Source organism: Cherax quadricarinatus, chromosome 82 (genome assembly GCF_038502225.1).
Source record: "Cherax quadricarinatus isolate ZL_2023a chromosome 82, ASM3850222v1, whole genome shotgun sequence".
Taxonomy (NCBI): Eukaryota; Metazoa; Arthropoda; class Malacostraca; order Decapoda; family Parastacidae; genus Cherax; species Cherax quadricarinatus.
Genome location: NC_091373.1, coordinates 12,515,766 through 12,533,479, shown reverse-complemented (window position 1 = coordinate 12,533,479; position 17,714 = coordinate 12,515,766). Strand labels below are relative to the sequence as shown.

Genomic DNA, 17,714 nt, shown 5'->3' with positions numbered 1-17,714 from the left:
CCCATTTTGAATTTGATTCCCCATAATTTAATCCCACCCCTCTCCCGAACACCCTAGCATTTACTTCTTTTACAACCCCATCTATAAATATATTAAACAACCATGGTGACATTACACATCCCTGTCTAAGACCTACTTTTACCGGGAAGTATTCTCCCTCTCTTCTACACACCCTAACCTGAGCCTCACTATCCTCATAAAAGCTCTTTACAGCATTTAGTAACTTACCACCTATTCCATATACTTGCAACATCTGCCACATTGCTCCTCTATCCACTCTATCATATGCCTTTTCTAAATCCATAAATGCAATAAAAACTTCCCTACCTTTATCTAAATACTGTTCACATATATGCTTCAATGTAAACACTTGATCTACACATCCCCTACCCACTCTGAAGCCTCCTTGCTCGTCCGCAATTCTACACTCTGTCTTACCTCTAATTCTTTCAATTATAACCCTACCGTATACTTTTCCTGGTATACTCAGTAAACTTATTCCTCTATAATTTTTACAATCTCTTTTGTTCCCTTTCTCTTTATATAAAGGGACTATACATGCTCTCCGCCAATCCCTAGGTACCTTCCCCTCTTTCATACATTTATTAAACAAAAGTACCAACCACTCCAACACTATATCCCCCCCTGCTTTTAACATTTCTGTCATGATCCCATCAGTTCCAGCTGCTTTACCAACTTTCATTCTACGTAATGCCTCACGTACCTCCACCACACTTACATTCTGCTCTTCTTCACTCCCAAAAGATGGTATACCTCCCTGGCCAATGCATGAAATTACCGCCTCCCTTTCTTCCTTAACATTTAAAAGTTCCTCAAAATATTCTCGCCATCTACCTAATACCTCCCTCTCCCCATCTACTAACTCCCCTACTCTGTTTTTAACTGACAAATCCATACTTTCCCTAGGCTTTCTTAACTTGTTTAACTCACTCCAAAATTTTTTCTTATTTTCATTAAAATTTCTTGACAGTGCCTCTCCCACTCTTTCATCTGCTCTCCTTTTGCACTCTCTCACCACTCTCTTCACCTTTCTTTTACTCTCCATATACTCTGCTCTTCTTATAACACTTCTGCTTTGTAAAAACCTCTCGTAAGCTACCTTTTTCTCTTTTATCACACCCTTTACTTCATCATTCCACCAATCACTCCTCTTTCCTCCTGCCCCCACCCTCCTATAACCACAAACTTCTGCCCCACATTCTAATACTGCATTTTTAAAACTATTCCAACCCTCTTCAACCCCCCCACTACTCATCTTTGCACTAGCCCACCTTTCTGCCAATAGTCGCTTATATCTCGCCCGAACTTCCTCCTCCCTTAGTTTATACACTTTCACCTCCCTCTTACTTGTTGTTGCCACCTTCCTCTTTTCCCATCTACCTCTTACTCTAACTGTAGCTACAACTAAATAATGATCCGATATATCAGTTGCCCCTCTATAAACATGTACATCCTGGAGCCTACCCATCAACCTTTTATCCACCAATACATAATCTAACAAACTACTTTCATTACGTGCTACATCATACCTTGTATATTTATTTATCCTCTTTTTCATAAAATATGTATTACTTATTACCAAATTTCTTTCTACACATAGCTCAATTAAAGGCTCCCTATTTACATTTACCCCTGGCACCCCAAAATTACCTACTACTCCCTCCATAACATTTTTACCCACTTTAGCATTGAAATCCCCAACCACCATTACTCTCACACTTGATTCAAAACTCCCCACGCATTCACTCAACATTTCCCAGAATCTCTCTCTCTCCTCTACACTTCTCTCTTCTCCAGGTGCATACACGCTTACTATAACCCACTTTTCACATCCAATCTTTATTTTACTCCACATAATCCTTGAATTTATACATTTGTAGTCCCTCTTTTCCTGCCATAGCTTATCCTTCAACATTATTGCTACTCCTTCTTTAGCTCTAACTCTATTTGAAACCCCTGACCTAATCCCATTTATTCCTCTCCATTGAAACTCTCCCACCCCCTTCAGCTTTGTTTCACTTAAAGCCAGGACATCCAGTTTCTTCTCATTCATAACATCCACAATCATCTCTTTCTTATCATTTGCACAACATCCACGCACATTCAGACTTCCCACTTTGACAATTTTCTTCTTCTTATTCTTTTTAGTAATCTTTACAGGAAAAGGGGTTACTAGCCCATTGTTCCCGGCATTTTAGTTGACTTTTTCAACACGCATGGCTTACGGAGGAAAGATTCTTATCCCACTTCCCCATGGATATAAAAGGAAAAGTAATAAGACCAAGAACTATTAAGATAAAATCAAAGAAAACTCAGATGAGTGTGTATAAATAAACGTGTACATGTATGTGTAGTGTGACCTAATTGTAAGTAGAAGTAGCAAGATGTACCTGTAATCTTGCATATTTATGAGACAGACAAAAGACACCAGCAATCCTACCATCATGTAAAACAATTACAGGCTTTCGTTTTACACATACATGTACAAGCATATATACACACACTCCTCTGGGTTTTCTTCTATTTTCTTTCTAGTTCTTATTCTTGTTTATTTCTTATCTCCATGGGGAAGTGGAACAGAATTCTTCCTCCATAAGCCATGCATGTTGTAAAAGGCGACTAAAATGCCAGGAGCAAGGGGCTAGTAACCCCTTCTCCTGTATAGATTACTAAATTTAAAAAGAGAAACTTTTTGTTTTTCTTTTTGGGCCACCCTGCCTCGGTGGGATATGGCCGGTTTGTAGAAAAAAAATATATATACAAATCCCTCTGGGTTTCCTTCTATTTTCTTCCTAGTTCTTGTTCTTGTCTATTTCTGCTCATCTCCAAGGGAAAGTGGAACAGAATTCTTCCCCGTAAGCCATGCATGTCACAAGAGGTGACTAAAATGCCAGGAGTAAGAGACTAGTAACCCTTTCTCCTGTATATATTATTAAATTTAAAAAGAGAAACTTTTTCTTTTTTGGGCCACCTTGCCTTGGTGGGATACGACTGGTTTGTTGCAAGAAGAAAGAGAGAAGATATGATGACTTGTGAATGCCTCTTCCGATTTCCTTCAAATCTTTAACACTAATATTTAATGGTATTATTGACGTATACGTAACCTGTTAATGTTGTAAACGTCTGCAAGAATTGCTAGTGCTTTAGTCCTGACACCTGGTCTACGATCACGACAGTAATATCGGTTGAGAAGTGTACCCAAGTTGGCCAACCAATGGGGACGGTAGGGAACCACACCTTGCGCCAGGTGGTCAAGCAGACGAAGAACAGACAATTCCTGTATGATATATTGTCAAATAAATATCAATAATATTTTAAAAATGGACAGCTAAAAACATAAAATATATTTTTAGGTTTAAAGTTAATAATGTGCAATATATTACAATGATGTAAATTTTAAGAATCGTTGTCAAACAGCAAATGGTGAAATGATTGATACATGCAATACTGAGGTGGACTCTTAGAGGATCTTGAAAATTCCTTAGTTTACTGAAAATATGGCTCATCATCAACACAAGCTTTCCCTACTCTTTTTTAAAGTAAATGAATACCACCTGCTGTTACCAGCTGGTGGCACTCTTAGTTCACATATTGGAGGTCAGGGCATCAATGCCCAGAGGGTGGAATAAGCCTCCATTCCAAAATTACAATTTTTTTCAGCAAATGCATCCACATATCCTGGAAGTATCCATGAGAGCCAAATTTATATAAATGTTATGCAATTCACCTCACCATAATGTAGAGATTCTACAGAATACACAAACTCAACTGTGTTGTGATAACAGTTTTCAACAATAAACAGCAATAAATAAATATACAGCATTTTTTTAATTCCTAAAATCATTTCCAGTGTAAAGTAAGTAAAGCATCATTAGCAAACTTTAAAGAATGATATATTGTAGTACTTAAATTAACCTACAATATCTAGCTTAACCCATTCATAAGTTGGGTATTGGGGAGTTACACTGAGCCCATAATTTTTTTAGAGGGCATAGGGAAGGAAGTGGAATATTTCTTGTTCTCAATTAAGTAACTTTCCAAAACAATCATTAGCAGAAAACCTAAGTACTGCAGACCCCTTACTTATATCCAAGCTCTCCTCCATGATGAATTAAGATGACACATTGATATAACTCGCACCTTTAAAAGTTTACACCAAATAACATTCTGACAGGAAAATGCATTAAGTTGATACTAGTCTTGTGTAAAATAACATATGATCAAGTCAGTAAAGGTTTGTGGAATTAGCAAGAATACATTTTTATTCACACTGGGACTAAAAATAACAAAAAACCTACTACAGGGTCACCTTGCTGCTGTCCTAATCTGCTCGTAATATACTACACCCAACTGTCAACGTTCACAGTTTTCTACCATTGCAAATCTTATTTTCTGCATGTTATGAATCATGATCACTACAAAATTTATGAATTTTGCTTTTTTGTGAAAGCCATGTCAGTTCCGAGGAAGAGACAGGCAAGATTAGGTCATCGTGTGTGGTCTGAAGTGAAGCTTAAAGCAAATGATCATGTACCCAAAAAGGCAAGAATCTACACATAGCCAGCTTTAGTGTGGGGTATATAAAACTATTGTGTTATATCTGTACACCTCTGGCAAAACAACAATAGTGTGAATAACAGTGAAAGTGTTTCTTTCTCGGGTTACCCTACCTCAGTGGGAGATGGCTACTGTGTTAAAAATGAGATGATCACTGAGGGGTAGGGGTGGGGGAACAGAATGAGAGATGGGGGTAGTACATCCTCTATATTACTATGGCATAATGAACTCTTCTATTGAAAATTTTCTTTTTCAAGCACTGTTTCAAGAATGTATTCCTCAAGATCAAATTCTGGTTGTATTGTATTCTGATAAAAAAATAGTCTTAACTTTTAATAATTTGCTTACCGGACGTAGATCTGAATAAAGACCAACAAGTGCAAAAAACTTGTCAGCTGACCCACCAAACTGGTGCAAGTCAATAAGTTGCTCAATAGCATCCAATATGTCCTTTAACAATGCCAGAATAGTTTGTTTTTCATTTCCTTCCTCCATATCAACTGTAAATAAAAATTAGCATATTCTATATCCTAATTAAACATAAATTAAATATTAAATCTTTAACATTCCCATGAAATATTGAAAAATTATGGAACAACAAAGGGAAAATAAATAATTATGGTAGAGTTTTACACTATGATACTGCACTCCATTTCATAAAGAACAAAACCCGAGGATCCTTCAGGAGTGGCGAAGGCTCAATCCTCCATCCACTAATCATGGTGCAATTGGGTTTAGTCAGAGGATCTCTTTAGAAATACAGATATCTCTTGTTTGTGGTTCATATTTCACTCCAAGTGGTTTCTCATTTTGTATCAATCAGTGTTTATGGCACTTTAATTCAAGCAAGTGCAACAACACTCACAAATAATTTTATGATGAAGTTAATCTAACTTATTAGTTTTCTAAACCATATATTCGCATACAAAGTTAACAATACTGAATACAGGAGATCCCAAACTTACAAACCAGTTGCATCTCTTGTGTTTTAACTTAAAATAAGTTGTCCTTATAGAAAATATCAGTACAAAGAAGGGTCATTTCTAACATGTGGGTGTGCTGTATATCAATAGTTTAACCCTTTGACTGTCACGACCCCAAATCCTAAAGTGTGTCTGTGTCACAAAATTTTCGAAAAAAAAAAAATTCCCAATGTTAATGACATCAAAAGTACAAAATTCGATGGAAAACTTACGGAAATACGCTCTCACAAAGTTAGCGATCTCAGCGATGTTTACGCATTGGCAATTTCACCCATTTTGAGCCCTATTTTTGGCCAATTCCAGTCAACCAAACTCATAGCTATTTCTTTAGAATTCCATTTGTTCTATCGATTGAGTACATGAAACCGCCCATTTACCAATGTCAACTAAACAATAAAGTGGTCAGAAATTGGCAATTTGGCCAATTTCACGCAAATTAAAAAAGATGTCAATTTCAAAATAGGGTCCAGAATGAACAGTGCAGACATTCCTGGCACTAAAATAACATTTTCTTTGTTCATCAGTCATGTCTCCAGGCCCCTCTTATACTACTCTTGCTTTCTATTTTGAATTTTTATTCACACAAAAAATAGAAGATTTACTGTTATGCAGACTACTGCATTACTGTAATTATTGTATAGATAATGTCAACCCATTCATGACTGTATATCAGAATGGCTAATTGGACACTTATTGGACAATGACATCATTTGTTTACTCTTGAACATTGGCAAAAATCGAACACTTCCACTACTTTGAGCTCAATTTCAAGGTCCTTTTCATCATGAGGCCAACCATAATCTCTATTTCTGTAATATGTCTTCCATTCTATCAAACGAGACCAAGAAAACGAGCATACAACCATAAATACTATACGAAAATACACCTCAAAATTGGCATTTTAATCCAAAAAACATGGTCGGAGGTTTTTTTTCTCATTATGCACTGCGTGCTGTAGGATTTTTTTTATACTGTGCACACTGACTACAACGACCCATTTTCTCACATGTGGGCCTACCAGCTTTCTCTCGCTTGATTTGAAGCCACTAGAATTTTGGAGTAAAAATATGTCAAAAACACTGGCTCATAAGACATATACATACGACCGAAACAGTCAAAGGATTAAAGGAATTTTGTGTTTAGTAAGCTTTTCATTCATAAGTGTAGATGTTAGCAACTTGGGCAGTTTGTAAGTTTACGTCCTTCCATAATTAATATCTTTTCCTTACCTGCATGCTCAAAAAGTTTGCTGAGGGTGTCCAGAACAAGATTCCATGAGGACAAATGAAGCTCCATATACATTTTGGACACAAGTTTTTGAATACTTAAAGCTACTTCATAAACCACTAATACATGACCATTTTTGGCAGCCTAAAAGAAAAAAGAATGTCAATAAAATATGAAAGGGAATTGGAAACATAAACACATATGCAGTTTAATGTGATCCTTTATTGACAACGTTTCGCCCACACAGTAGGCTTTTTCAAGTCACACACAGATTTACGTGGGGTGGAAGGTACGGGAGTATTTATAGTCAGGTTCAGAATATTGAGGTCAGGTGGAGAATGCTGCATCTGATGATCTACCGGGCGGGGTTGTAGAGTATTGGGTAGCTTGGCAGGGGTATTGGACAAGTTGTGAGTAGACCTTCTGTAGTGTTCTATGTTCTATGTGGGATAGCGATGAAGAAGTTTCTTGGCGAGTGGTTCAGCTATGTTATAGAAGCCGTTGTTCTGGTTGAAATTGTTGGTTATAGAGATAAGCGATAATTCCTGGATTCTTCGGTATTGAGTGTTGTCTTCTGTGGCAATAAGTCTTGAGTTTCAATACCGAAGAATCCTGGAATCATCGCTTATCTCTATAACTAACAATTTCAACCAGAACAACGGCTTCTATAACATAGATGAACCACTCGCCAAGAAACTTCTTCATCGCTATCCCACATAGAACATAGAACACTACAGAAGGTCTACTCACAACTTGTCCAATACCCCTGCCAAGCTACCCAAGACTCTATAACCCTGCCTGGTAGATCATCAGATGCAGCATTCTCCACCTAACCTCAACATTCTGAACCTGACTATAAATACTCCCGTATCTTCCACCCCACATAGATCTGTGTGTGACTTGAAAAAGCCCACTGTGTGGGCGAAACGTTGTCAATAAAGGATCACATTAAACTGCGTATGTGTTTATGTTTCCATTGTGTCGGTATTTTATACCATTTATTTTCATGAAAGGGAATTAGCATGCCAGTTATGAACAGTAAAAAGTACACATTCAACCAAAAAAAACTTTTATTAACATCTCACCCAGTGGATGAAATGTCATATAAATAAAATGTTTCTTTGTGGAAAGAGTCCTTTTAACATCTGTCACCTCATAGCCATTTATTTATACCACTCAAATATTACTAATATATTGCAGAATAAAAGCTTCATTTTTTCAAGACTATTATTATTATTATTTGAAGACATTTTGAGAAGTAATGGAAGGAACAGCAAATACACTAGATGCACAGTAGTATAATGTAATGAAGATGTACATTAAACACTAAACCCTATATAGTACTTATTACAAAGTCTCATATCTGCCTCATATTAAGCAGCCATTTCCAATATAATGTACACAAGATAAAAAAAATAGCATTAAAGTATTTAGAAAGGCATGCAAACTGACTGAAAATAAATTCTATGAAGCAACTTTTTATACCAACCACTTGGAATGTTGGAAGCACTGCTGCTGGTTTGTAGTCAAGGGATGTCACCTTATTGCCCCCCCACAATGCTGATGTGAGGAAGAAGATTGCTCCACGCACCAAAAAAACACTGTTGTCATTCTGAATTAAATGGCACAGCACGTAGAGCCCACTATTGCCAAGATGTGTTCCAAGGAGGTTACGCATGATCTGAGAATCAGATATTAACTCAGGAATAACTGAATTCTTAGCAGTGCGATAAATAAAAATTCTCTGAAAGTGTGACAGTAACAGGGTTTATAAAGGCACTAAACAAAGGACAAAATCAAAAACTGTGCAAAAAATGAAATCAAAGACAAATTTAAAAATATCTTATATTTCATACAAATTTGCATGTATAAGTAGTCTCAAAAAGACTAGAGCTCTAGTAGGATCTGCAGAAGAACTAAGCAAACAACTTCAGAATTTTTTTAAGATTTCATTAGAAGGTGAAGTGGAGGAAATACAAAAAATGATACGCATTGTGCTATATAAAAAAACGTGACAGGATGCCACAAATAACTAGAAGCCTCATTAACTCAAAGGGAGATGAACTGTGAAAGATATACTATACAAAAGTATAGGTAGCACCGCAATCAGCCGTTCTGAAATCCTTTTTGTCTTTACATCAGCTATTTCCCACCAAGGTAGGCGTGACCCAAAAAAGGAAACCACATTCATCATCACTCATTTAATAGGTGCCTTGCCAGAAGGATACTCGTATCACAATTTATGATTCTGTAATTAGATTCATTTCTTATTCACATAAATATTACATTAAAGGCATGGTGCATACTTTAACCTTTGACATACCTTCGAAGAGTTTCACTACTCTTGAAGCCCAGCTATGGGCCAGGCTCATCTGGTGCTTGCCTGGTCAACCAGGCTGCTGCTGCTGGAGGCCCACTGCCCCATGTATCCATCACAGCCTGGTTGATCTGTCACTTGGCTAAGATACTTGTCCAGTTTCCTCTTGAAGATTTCTACACTTGTTCCAGCCGTGTTTCTGAAATCTTCTGGTAAGATGCAGAATAGTCTGGGATCGTGGATGTTGATGCAGTGTTCTCTTATTATCCCCACTGCACCCCTGCTCCTCACTGGGTTTATTTTGCACTTCTTCCCATATCTCTCACTCCAGTATGTTGTTATAGTAGTGTGCAGATTTGGGAAAAGGCCCTCAAGTACCTTCCTGGTGTATATTATCATGTATCTCTCTCTCTTCCATTCCAATGAGTACATGTTCAAGACTTGAAGGCGTTCCCAGTAATTTAGGTGCTTTACTGGCTCAATGTGAGCCGTAAGCAATCTCTGTATTTGTTCCAGCTCTGATATTTCACCTGCTTTGAAAGGGACCATCAGCACTGAGCAATATTCTAAATGAGGAAGCACTAGCGATTTGAAGTGTCACCATTGGTATTATTTCCTTTGTTTTGAAAGTTCTCAATACCCACCCTGTCATCTTCCAGGTTGTCATGATCTTTGTCTTGTTATGGTCTTTAAAAGAAAGGTCAGGTGACAATTATTTCCAGGTCTCTCATGTGTTCCTTCTGTTCTACTTGGTAACCCTCTTGAGTTTTGTATTTAGTGTTCCTTTTGAGTTCTTCATTCTTTCTATACCTAAGCAGCTGAAACTTTTCACCATTGAACATCATGTTGTTCTCCACTGCCCACTGGAAAACCCTGCTTGTCTTCCTGTAATTTTTCAGTGTCCTCTGCTGTAGTTACATATAACAAAAGAAATTAGTGTCTGCACTCTGAAGGATGGGTGGAGATGCTGCAGTTAGGAGGGCTTTTGATTTGTTATTTATACGCATTTCTAGCAAGTCAGCTAGTGAATGAATGATGGTGAATGAGTTTCTTTTTTTTGGGGGGGAAGGGGGATCATCCTACCTCAGTGGGAGATGGCCAGTGTGTTACACACTACACAAATGATATTTGTGAATCCATTTGTAAGTGTGATATTTCAATAAGATTTCTGATAAAAAGTAAGAATATAAAAAGGCAATGTTACAATAAAATTAAAAACTGTAAATTATAATACAGTATGGGTATGATACAAAAACATTAACCTGATTTTCATATTACCAAACATACCTTCCATGCTTCAGAAGTGAGCTGAGGCACACCAACAGCTCTTGTAAGAGCTGTAATGAAACTAGGCAGTGCAGAAGAAGGAAGGTAACTGTATGCAAGCACAGCATCGAGGACACGTAAACACAGCAACGCTTCTGACTCGCTGTTTGCTCTGTGAAGCTGAAGAACTACTTGCCTGGAAAATCCACAATTTATCTTCAGTAATAGTACTACTGAGAAATGTCAAATCATGTATCTCTGACGACCAATATCAACCTCACAAAAAAAAAGTGCAAGTCCAACTAAATGTTTCACCAGTTGGGACTGAGTGTTTTTCAACAGAAAAATATTGTAGACAATTTTAAGTTAATTCATTAACTTGATCAGTTTTCTTGATAACTGAAAACTCAAGTAAGGTGTTGTTAACATTATTTACACTAGCCAAGATTCAGTTACAATTAACCCGTAAACGGTCCAAGCAGATCTACGTTCACATGTGTAGTGCTACAAAAGTAGATCTACATTTTTTTGACATATTTTCAAATGTAACAAAAAAAAAGTAGATCAAAGTTTTTTTACACATTTTCAAATGTAAAAAAACAAAAAGAAGATCTACTTTTTTTACATACTTTCAAATGTTGAAAAAACGTATATATACGTTTGGACCATTTACGGGTTAATCTTAAAAAATCTGATCTTTTTTTGAACATGCTGGCCATCTCCCACCAAGGCAGTGTGACCCAAAAAAGAAACTTTCACCATCATTCAACACTTTCACTATCATTCACACAATCACTGTCTTTGCAGAGGTGCCCAGATATAGCAGTTTAGATGTCACTTGAAACAGCCAATATCTCAAACCCCTCCTTTAAAGCGTAGGCATTGTACTTCCCACTTCCAGGACTCAAGTCCGGCTAACTCTATAATAACCGGTTTCCCTGAATCCCTTCACAAAATATTACCCTGCTCACACTCCAACATTCCAAAAACCATTCATCTCCATTCACTCCTCTCTAACACACTCACACATGTCTGCTCTATGTTCAGGCCCCTTGCACACAAAACCTCTTTTACCCCCTCCCACCATCCTTTCCTAGGATGACCCCTACCCCTCCTCCCCTCCACTACAGATTTATACACTCTCCTAGTCATTCTATTTTGCTCCATCCTTTCTAACTGATGAAATCACCTCCATAACCCCTCTTCAGCCCTCTGAATAAATACACTTAGTAACTCCACACCTCCTATTTTTCCACACTACGAATTCTCTGCATAATATTTACACCACACATTGTCCTTAAACACGACATCTCCAGTGTCTCCAGCCTCCACCTCGCTGCAGCATTCACAACCCATGCTTCACACCCATATAAAAGTATTGGTACCACTATACTCTCATACATTCCCTTCTTTGCCTTCCTGAATAACGTTTTTTGTCTCCAAAGACACCTTAATGCACCACACACCTTTTTTTCTTTCATCAATTCTATGATTAACCTCGTCCTTCATAAAACCATCTGCTGACAAATCTACCGCCAAGTATCTGAAAGCATTCACTTCTTCCATTCTCCCTCCCTCCAATGTGATATCCAATTCTTTACGTAACTCATTTGATACCATCATCACCTTACTCGTATCCATGTTTACTTTCAACTTTCTTTACAAACCCTCCCAAACTCGTCCACTAAACTTTGAAACTTCTCTTTAGAATCACCCAAAATCTGAATATTCAGTGTTAAATGAATTCAATAGACTTTTTAGCAAAATTTGGATGAATGAATTTTTCAAACAACTGTCTATCAAATACTATTTGATTCATAATGTTGATAAATAATATGCAGAAAAAATTCCCTCAACCAGTCTTTCCTATATCTGAACTTTTATAATCAACCCCATTATTCATTCTATTCTGAAACTGCTTTACCAACCTCAATTTAGTGAAAAGTTCCAAAAATCTAAGGAAAATTAACTTACCTGAACAAAAAGATGTGGCCCCTATTTCTGCATTTTTAATGAGGCAAAAAGATTGTAAGAAGAAACTGTAATGGCATAAACATTGCTACTTTATCCTTACTCATAGGCTTATAATTTATTTTCCCTCATCAGCCTTTTTCTACCAAGGTAGGGTGACTCAAAGAAAAAAAAAACACTTTATATTACTTGAAGATTATTTCCACACAAAAAAAATAACATTACAAAGCCTAGCCACTTACTTGACAAAGCCAGTAACGACTGGCTCATCCAAGTAAGCTGAATTGAACTTGACTAGAATAATTATAAGGTTGAGAGCATCAGCAGCTTGTGGTGAGGCTAAAAGTCCTGGAAGCCACTCCAGCAGAAAAGGGCCAACATACTCATCGATGTATTCTAGTTGCTTTCCCTCAGCTATCACCTCACGGAAGAAGTCAAAACTGACAATACAATCAAAGGCATAATGTGTAAGTACAACTAGATATCATGCCCATCTCAAAGATTTATTTCCACATGATACAATATTTGTAGAGAGATGGGTGACATTTGGCTGTGCATGCAGAAAGCCCATGGTTATGCAGAGCATTATATTTAAAAAGATGTATTATTCTAACTACTGCTAGTTTGTTTTATATGGATGGCTATACTTCTATAAAATACAGTGTATTTAACAAATACTTGCTGGTCCCTGATTTAGCCACTGAATCAAGGGGTAATTAACAGTTTAGAATGCATATGCTGAAATGGATGCATTAATAACAAGAGTTTTATGAAACTCATATGCTAAAGTTTTCAAAAAAGGTTACCCAGACAATGACTTAATATTGCTTAAAATATGAAATGTGATTTTACAAAGGCCCGTAAGATTATAATTCATGTGATGCAGACTTCAAAATACAAACTGAAAACTGGAGAGGAATATCCTAAAAACATACCAAACAACTATTTAAAGTAATCTCTAACACTTCTGAGGACAATCAGAACTGGTATAACTGTAATAAAGATCTTCCAATTTACAAAACACAGACTGATGCTGAAATCATTGATAATTTGATCACAACAGAAATGACAAATACTACACAAGGTAATGCTAGCGATGAGAACCTTAGTGCTAAAGGTACAGAAAGAACATTAGAAGAAACTTACTTCAAACTATAAATAAAAAATATTTAAGCAAAAGAATTTCACAAATTCATGAATACCAATTATTATTATTTTAATTTCCTAGATTTTATTTTTTTTACTTATAAAATAAAATCTTCACCAGTGCTGTTAAACTACTGGTAATGTATTTTAATACCAGATATACAGCAGTATATTCTAGTCTGTTTTATTTGCCAGATTTCATAAACACACACATCTGGGTACAATACTTTAGAGATATATGTAAAATTTTAAAGATACAGCATAACTCTAAGGACTGTCCACTTTTCACCCAAAATCTATACAGCAAAATCCTAACATCCCATAAAAATCATATGCAGCATCAGCTCATTGGCCTTATTAAAACAAGAAATATGGCATTTAGAAGAAACATACATAGGTTTACTATCTTCATGCTGATAATTGTCTGAAATGTAGTTAAAGAAGACATGTCGCATTGGTCCTAAACGATCATGTCCAGCTGCAAGAGTGGTGAGCATTTGTAATGTAGTATGGCGTTGCTCAGATGGACAGGTCAGGGCCAGCAAGTCCTGTACAAGGATCCATAGCTTCTCAATCCCATACTGTTGAGTAAAACACACACATTTTAGAAATATATTTCTTATTGTACAGTAACAAAAATTTAAATTGAATAACAGGAATAATTTATTAAACCTCAAGGAAAATGACACAAGATGCTAGCAAGACAGTCTGAAGTTACAGTACTGTATAAAATTTATTATATCACTAATAAGTGCTGGGAAGTTACAGTACTTACATATGGTCTTACAAGCCCTGGGCCTTTACATCTACCTGTATTTTAAACTAATATTTTTAATTTTCTTCTCATTTGCATACAATGGACACAATAATGTTTCGGAAGCACTATAAAAATTAATTTATCAATAATCTGAACTATGTTTCTTAGTGACAAGAGCATTAGTGCTTCATTTTTCCCAGATACAACTTCAGTTTGCATTACACATTCCAAAGTAAGTGCCCAAAAAGTTAATGAGTAATAAGGAATACTCTCACACTCTTAGGATTTGATAAACATTCTTCTAATCCATATCTAACTAGCATTCATAAGCTATTATTACATACATATGGAACATCATTTTAATAATTAACACACATTCTTAAATAGTACTATAACCATACATTACTGTATCTCTTCACATTTATTTGATTTTATACAATACTGTACAATACATATATAAATATATTTACATTTCTTGGTTATTTTTTTATTCTTACAATTTTTAACCATATTTTGCTTTTTTCTTACATAACTATAATAATAAGAGAACTAACTAATTTGACATATTTTTTCAGAACATATTCCTTTCTGTATGTGGGGAACAGTATGAACCAACCATTTTCTAAAAAAACAAAGAATGTTAATTGTTAACAAGGAGAATCATAATAATTAAAGTCTAATACTCTACCCCTTAGTGGCTTAATTACGTCCCTCTCTATTTCATTACGATGAAACTGTGAAATTAATGTAAAACAAATATGATAATTTACCAAATACAAATCAGCTTTATTATACAAGCCATTACATGTACAAAAAAAATTGCAATAAGCATACAGTACTCACTTCTGCCATTTTCCTAGATGCAAGCACTTCGGTTAATTCTCTGATTGCTTTCAGACGAACAGGCACTGGCGACTCATTACTAAGTTCCGTCTTTAGCTCTTCTGTTAGTCTTATATATCGGCAGCCAGGTAAATTTCCACGTTCGATTTTGAACCATCGTTTCAGCCTTTCAGGAAAACTTTTTTCTGGTTTACTGTCCTTATTCATTGTTGTACATCTCCCTGAAATTTTAAACACAATACAAAACAATAATAAAAAGAAAATCACTGCATTCTTACTGTTCTAAAAAATGAGTAAAACAACAGGTCTCCATAAAAAAATGACAAACTGCAATGTTCTACTCCTGAGTCATCATGACTCACAAACTTACATTCATTAGCATTGCTCTACATTAAATATTTTTAATTTGTAACCTTTGATATGCTACAATTATCTGCATGTACCAATGTGTATCAGTTCTGACCTTTGTGGAATGGCAATTTTAACTGGTCCCAATTCTGATTTCTCTTCCTATAACACCTGCAGCTACATTTTCCATCAATCTATTGCAAAAATGTCAAAAACAGTTGCAAAAACTAGATAAACATTGTGGTTCCCTTTACTGTTATAGATGCAAAAAAATATTAATTCTTTGTATTATAAAATTGATTTGATATGTTTAATTCTTATCTACTGCAAAACTGCCATTAACTTTGTGGGGCCTGTAATCCCCCTTGATGACTTAAATACATTTTTTAAGGGCACATTTGGAGCCCTTGCCCCACAAAGGGATAATTATTAAGGATACAATCTTGCATTAACCATTTGTTTTCAAGTAGTAACTTTTATGCTTTTTTACTAGCATTTCTTATTGAAATGCAAAATAATTCATTAAGAGATGGTCTTTGAATACTGAACTGTTCAACGGACTCCCAGCATACATAAGGGATATTACCAACAGACCCCTAGCTGTCTTCATGAAGGTAGTAGACAAGCACCTAAAGTCAGTATCTGATCAGCCGGGCTGTGGTTTGTTACTGCAGCCAGCAGTAACAGCCTGGCTGATCAGACCCTGATCCACCAGGAGGCCTGGTCACAGACCAGGCCACAGGGGCACTGATCACCGAAACCCTCTCCAGGTATACATGCTTCGTATCTAAGCTAGTCAAGTTATTCTAGGTTACAATTCCATTTTACCTCCGGTGTAGGCCAATAAAAATTATGTTTACCTTACCCACAATAAAAATTCCTATACTACCTGTACTGTCTGTAAAAGCCTACAAAACCATAGACATTTACTGAATACAGCTTATCTTTGCTATCAGTTATTAAGTTTATTTAGGTACAGTTACACATAAGAAGAATTGCCATACATAAACTACCTAGGATAGCCCCCAAAAAATCAGTGACTATTCCCATTTTTAGTTAATTATAAAAATACTATAATAATTACTTAAAGATTAGTTTAATTATTATAAAATAACCATAAATATATCATATACATGCCAAATGAGTCACTACTGATCATAAAGACAAAATCTTTGACAATGTCGGCATATCCTAGGTTAAGTCATCATATCTGTGTACACATCTATAATGTATATACACCATGACTAAAATATAAAATACAAATGCATACATTTTACATAAATATAATGTAATACTTACGTGTAATTATAACCCCGAATATTGTAATTCCTACGTGTAATTAGAACCCCGAAAAACAAAGAAATCTGGAACACTGTCTTAGAAATAAGTAAATAAATTAACTATGTATATCTAAAAATACAAGTATGCGTTACTATGTACATATTATAAACACATGTAATCATTTAAACAAAGATAATCAGCTAATCAATTATGATTAATAAACGTATAACAATACGAGAGTTAACAAGATTCGTAGCTCATCTTATTTTTCTCGGGGGAAAACATTCGGAAAACTGCATACCATTAAACTTGTGTGTATTATTTGCATTGCTATATGTATTCTGGAGGTGTCTGTATAACACCTGGAGAGAAAACCCATTAAATAAACCCTGACTTGGATAAAAATGGCCCCTCAAGTGTTTTTGACTTCACAACATTACCAGGTTGGGCTAACGCAAATTTTACATTTCCTTTATTTTAGGTCATAAAAACAGATCCATCACTCCCAAAAATTGATGTACACATCAAGAGATTGATGATATACATGCACGAGTCAAAAATTAGAGTGATCATTGCAAAATACAGTAGAATAAAACGTTTAATTACTTGTGAAGGGTAGAGAGGTGGGAGCCGTGGTGGACAGCACAGAGGTGTTACGCTCACTCAAACGCCCAATAAATGCTCAATAAACTTCAAAAAAAATATATAATAATGTAGAAGACGAAATAGAAGAAAATTCTATTCAGATTATTAACCTGAAGGGTTAGAAACCCAGAACAAGCCAACAAAGCCACTGCCTGGCTTATTTTTTTTTTTTACCAGGGTCCTTTGATCCTTTCCCCCACGATTTCCCTCAGGGAAGGTTCCTTGATGTTGGTGAGGGGTTCTTGATTTAGGTAATTGGATCTGTGCTCCACTTCCCCGAATTAAGCCTGAATGCCTTCCACATCCCCCCCCCAGGCGCTGTATAATCCTACGGGTTTAGCGCTTCCCCTTG

At 36.0% G+C, this 17,714-nt stretch overlaps 1 protein-coding gene across 1 annotated transcript in view; it reads right to left on the bottom strand.

Annotated features, from left to right (window-relative positions):
- Positions 1–17,459, bottom strand: part of LOC128702906 (tuberin-like) — a 174,499-nt gene extending 157,040 nt beyond the window's left edge. The window contains exons 1-9 of the mRNA XM_070102611.1: positions 17,324–17,459; positions 15,089–15,309; positions 13,882–14,069; positions 12,585–12,782; positions 10,393–10,567; positions 8,278–8,469; positions 6,791–6,932; positions 4,927–5,078; positions 3,126–3,298 (exon numbers count right to left, since the gene is read on the bottom strand). Of these exons, the coding sequence (XP_069958712.1) occupies positions 3,126–3,298; positions 4,927–5,078; positions 6,791–6,932; positions 8,278–8,469; positions 10,393–10,567; positions 12,585–12,782; positions 13,882–14,069; positions 15,089–15,295 (1,427 nt within the window). The 5' untranslated portion in view covers positions 15,296–15,309; positions 17,324–17,459. The remainder of the gene's footprint in view (positions 1–3,125; positions 3,299–4,926; positions 5,079–6,790; positions 6,933–8,277; positions 8,470–10,392; positions 10,568–12,584; positions 12,783–13,881; positions 14,070–15,088; positions 15,310–17,323) is intronic.
- Positions 17,460–17,714: the final 255 nt, after the last annotated feature.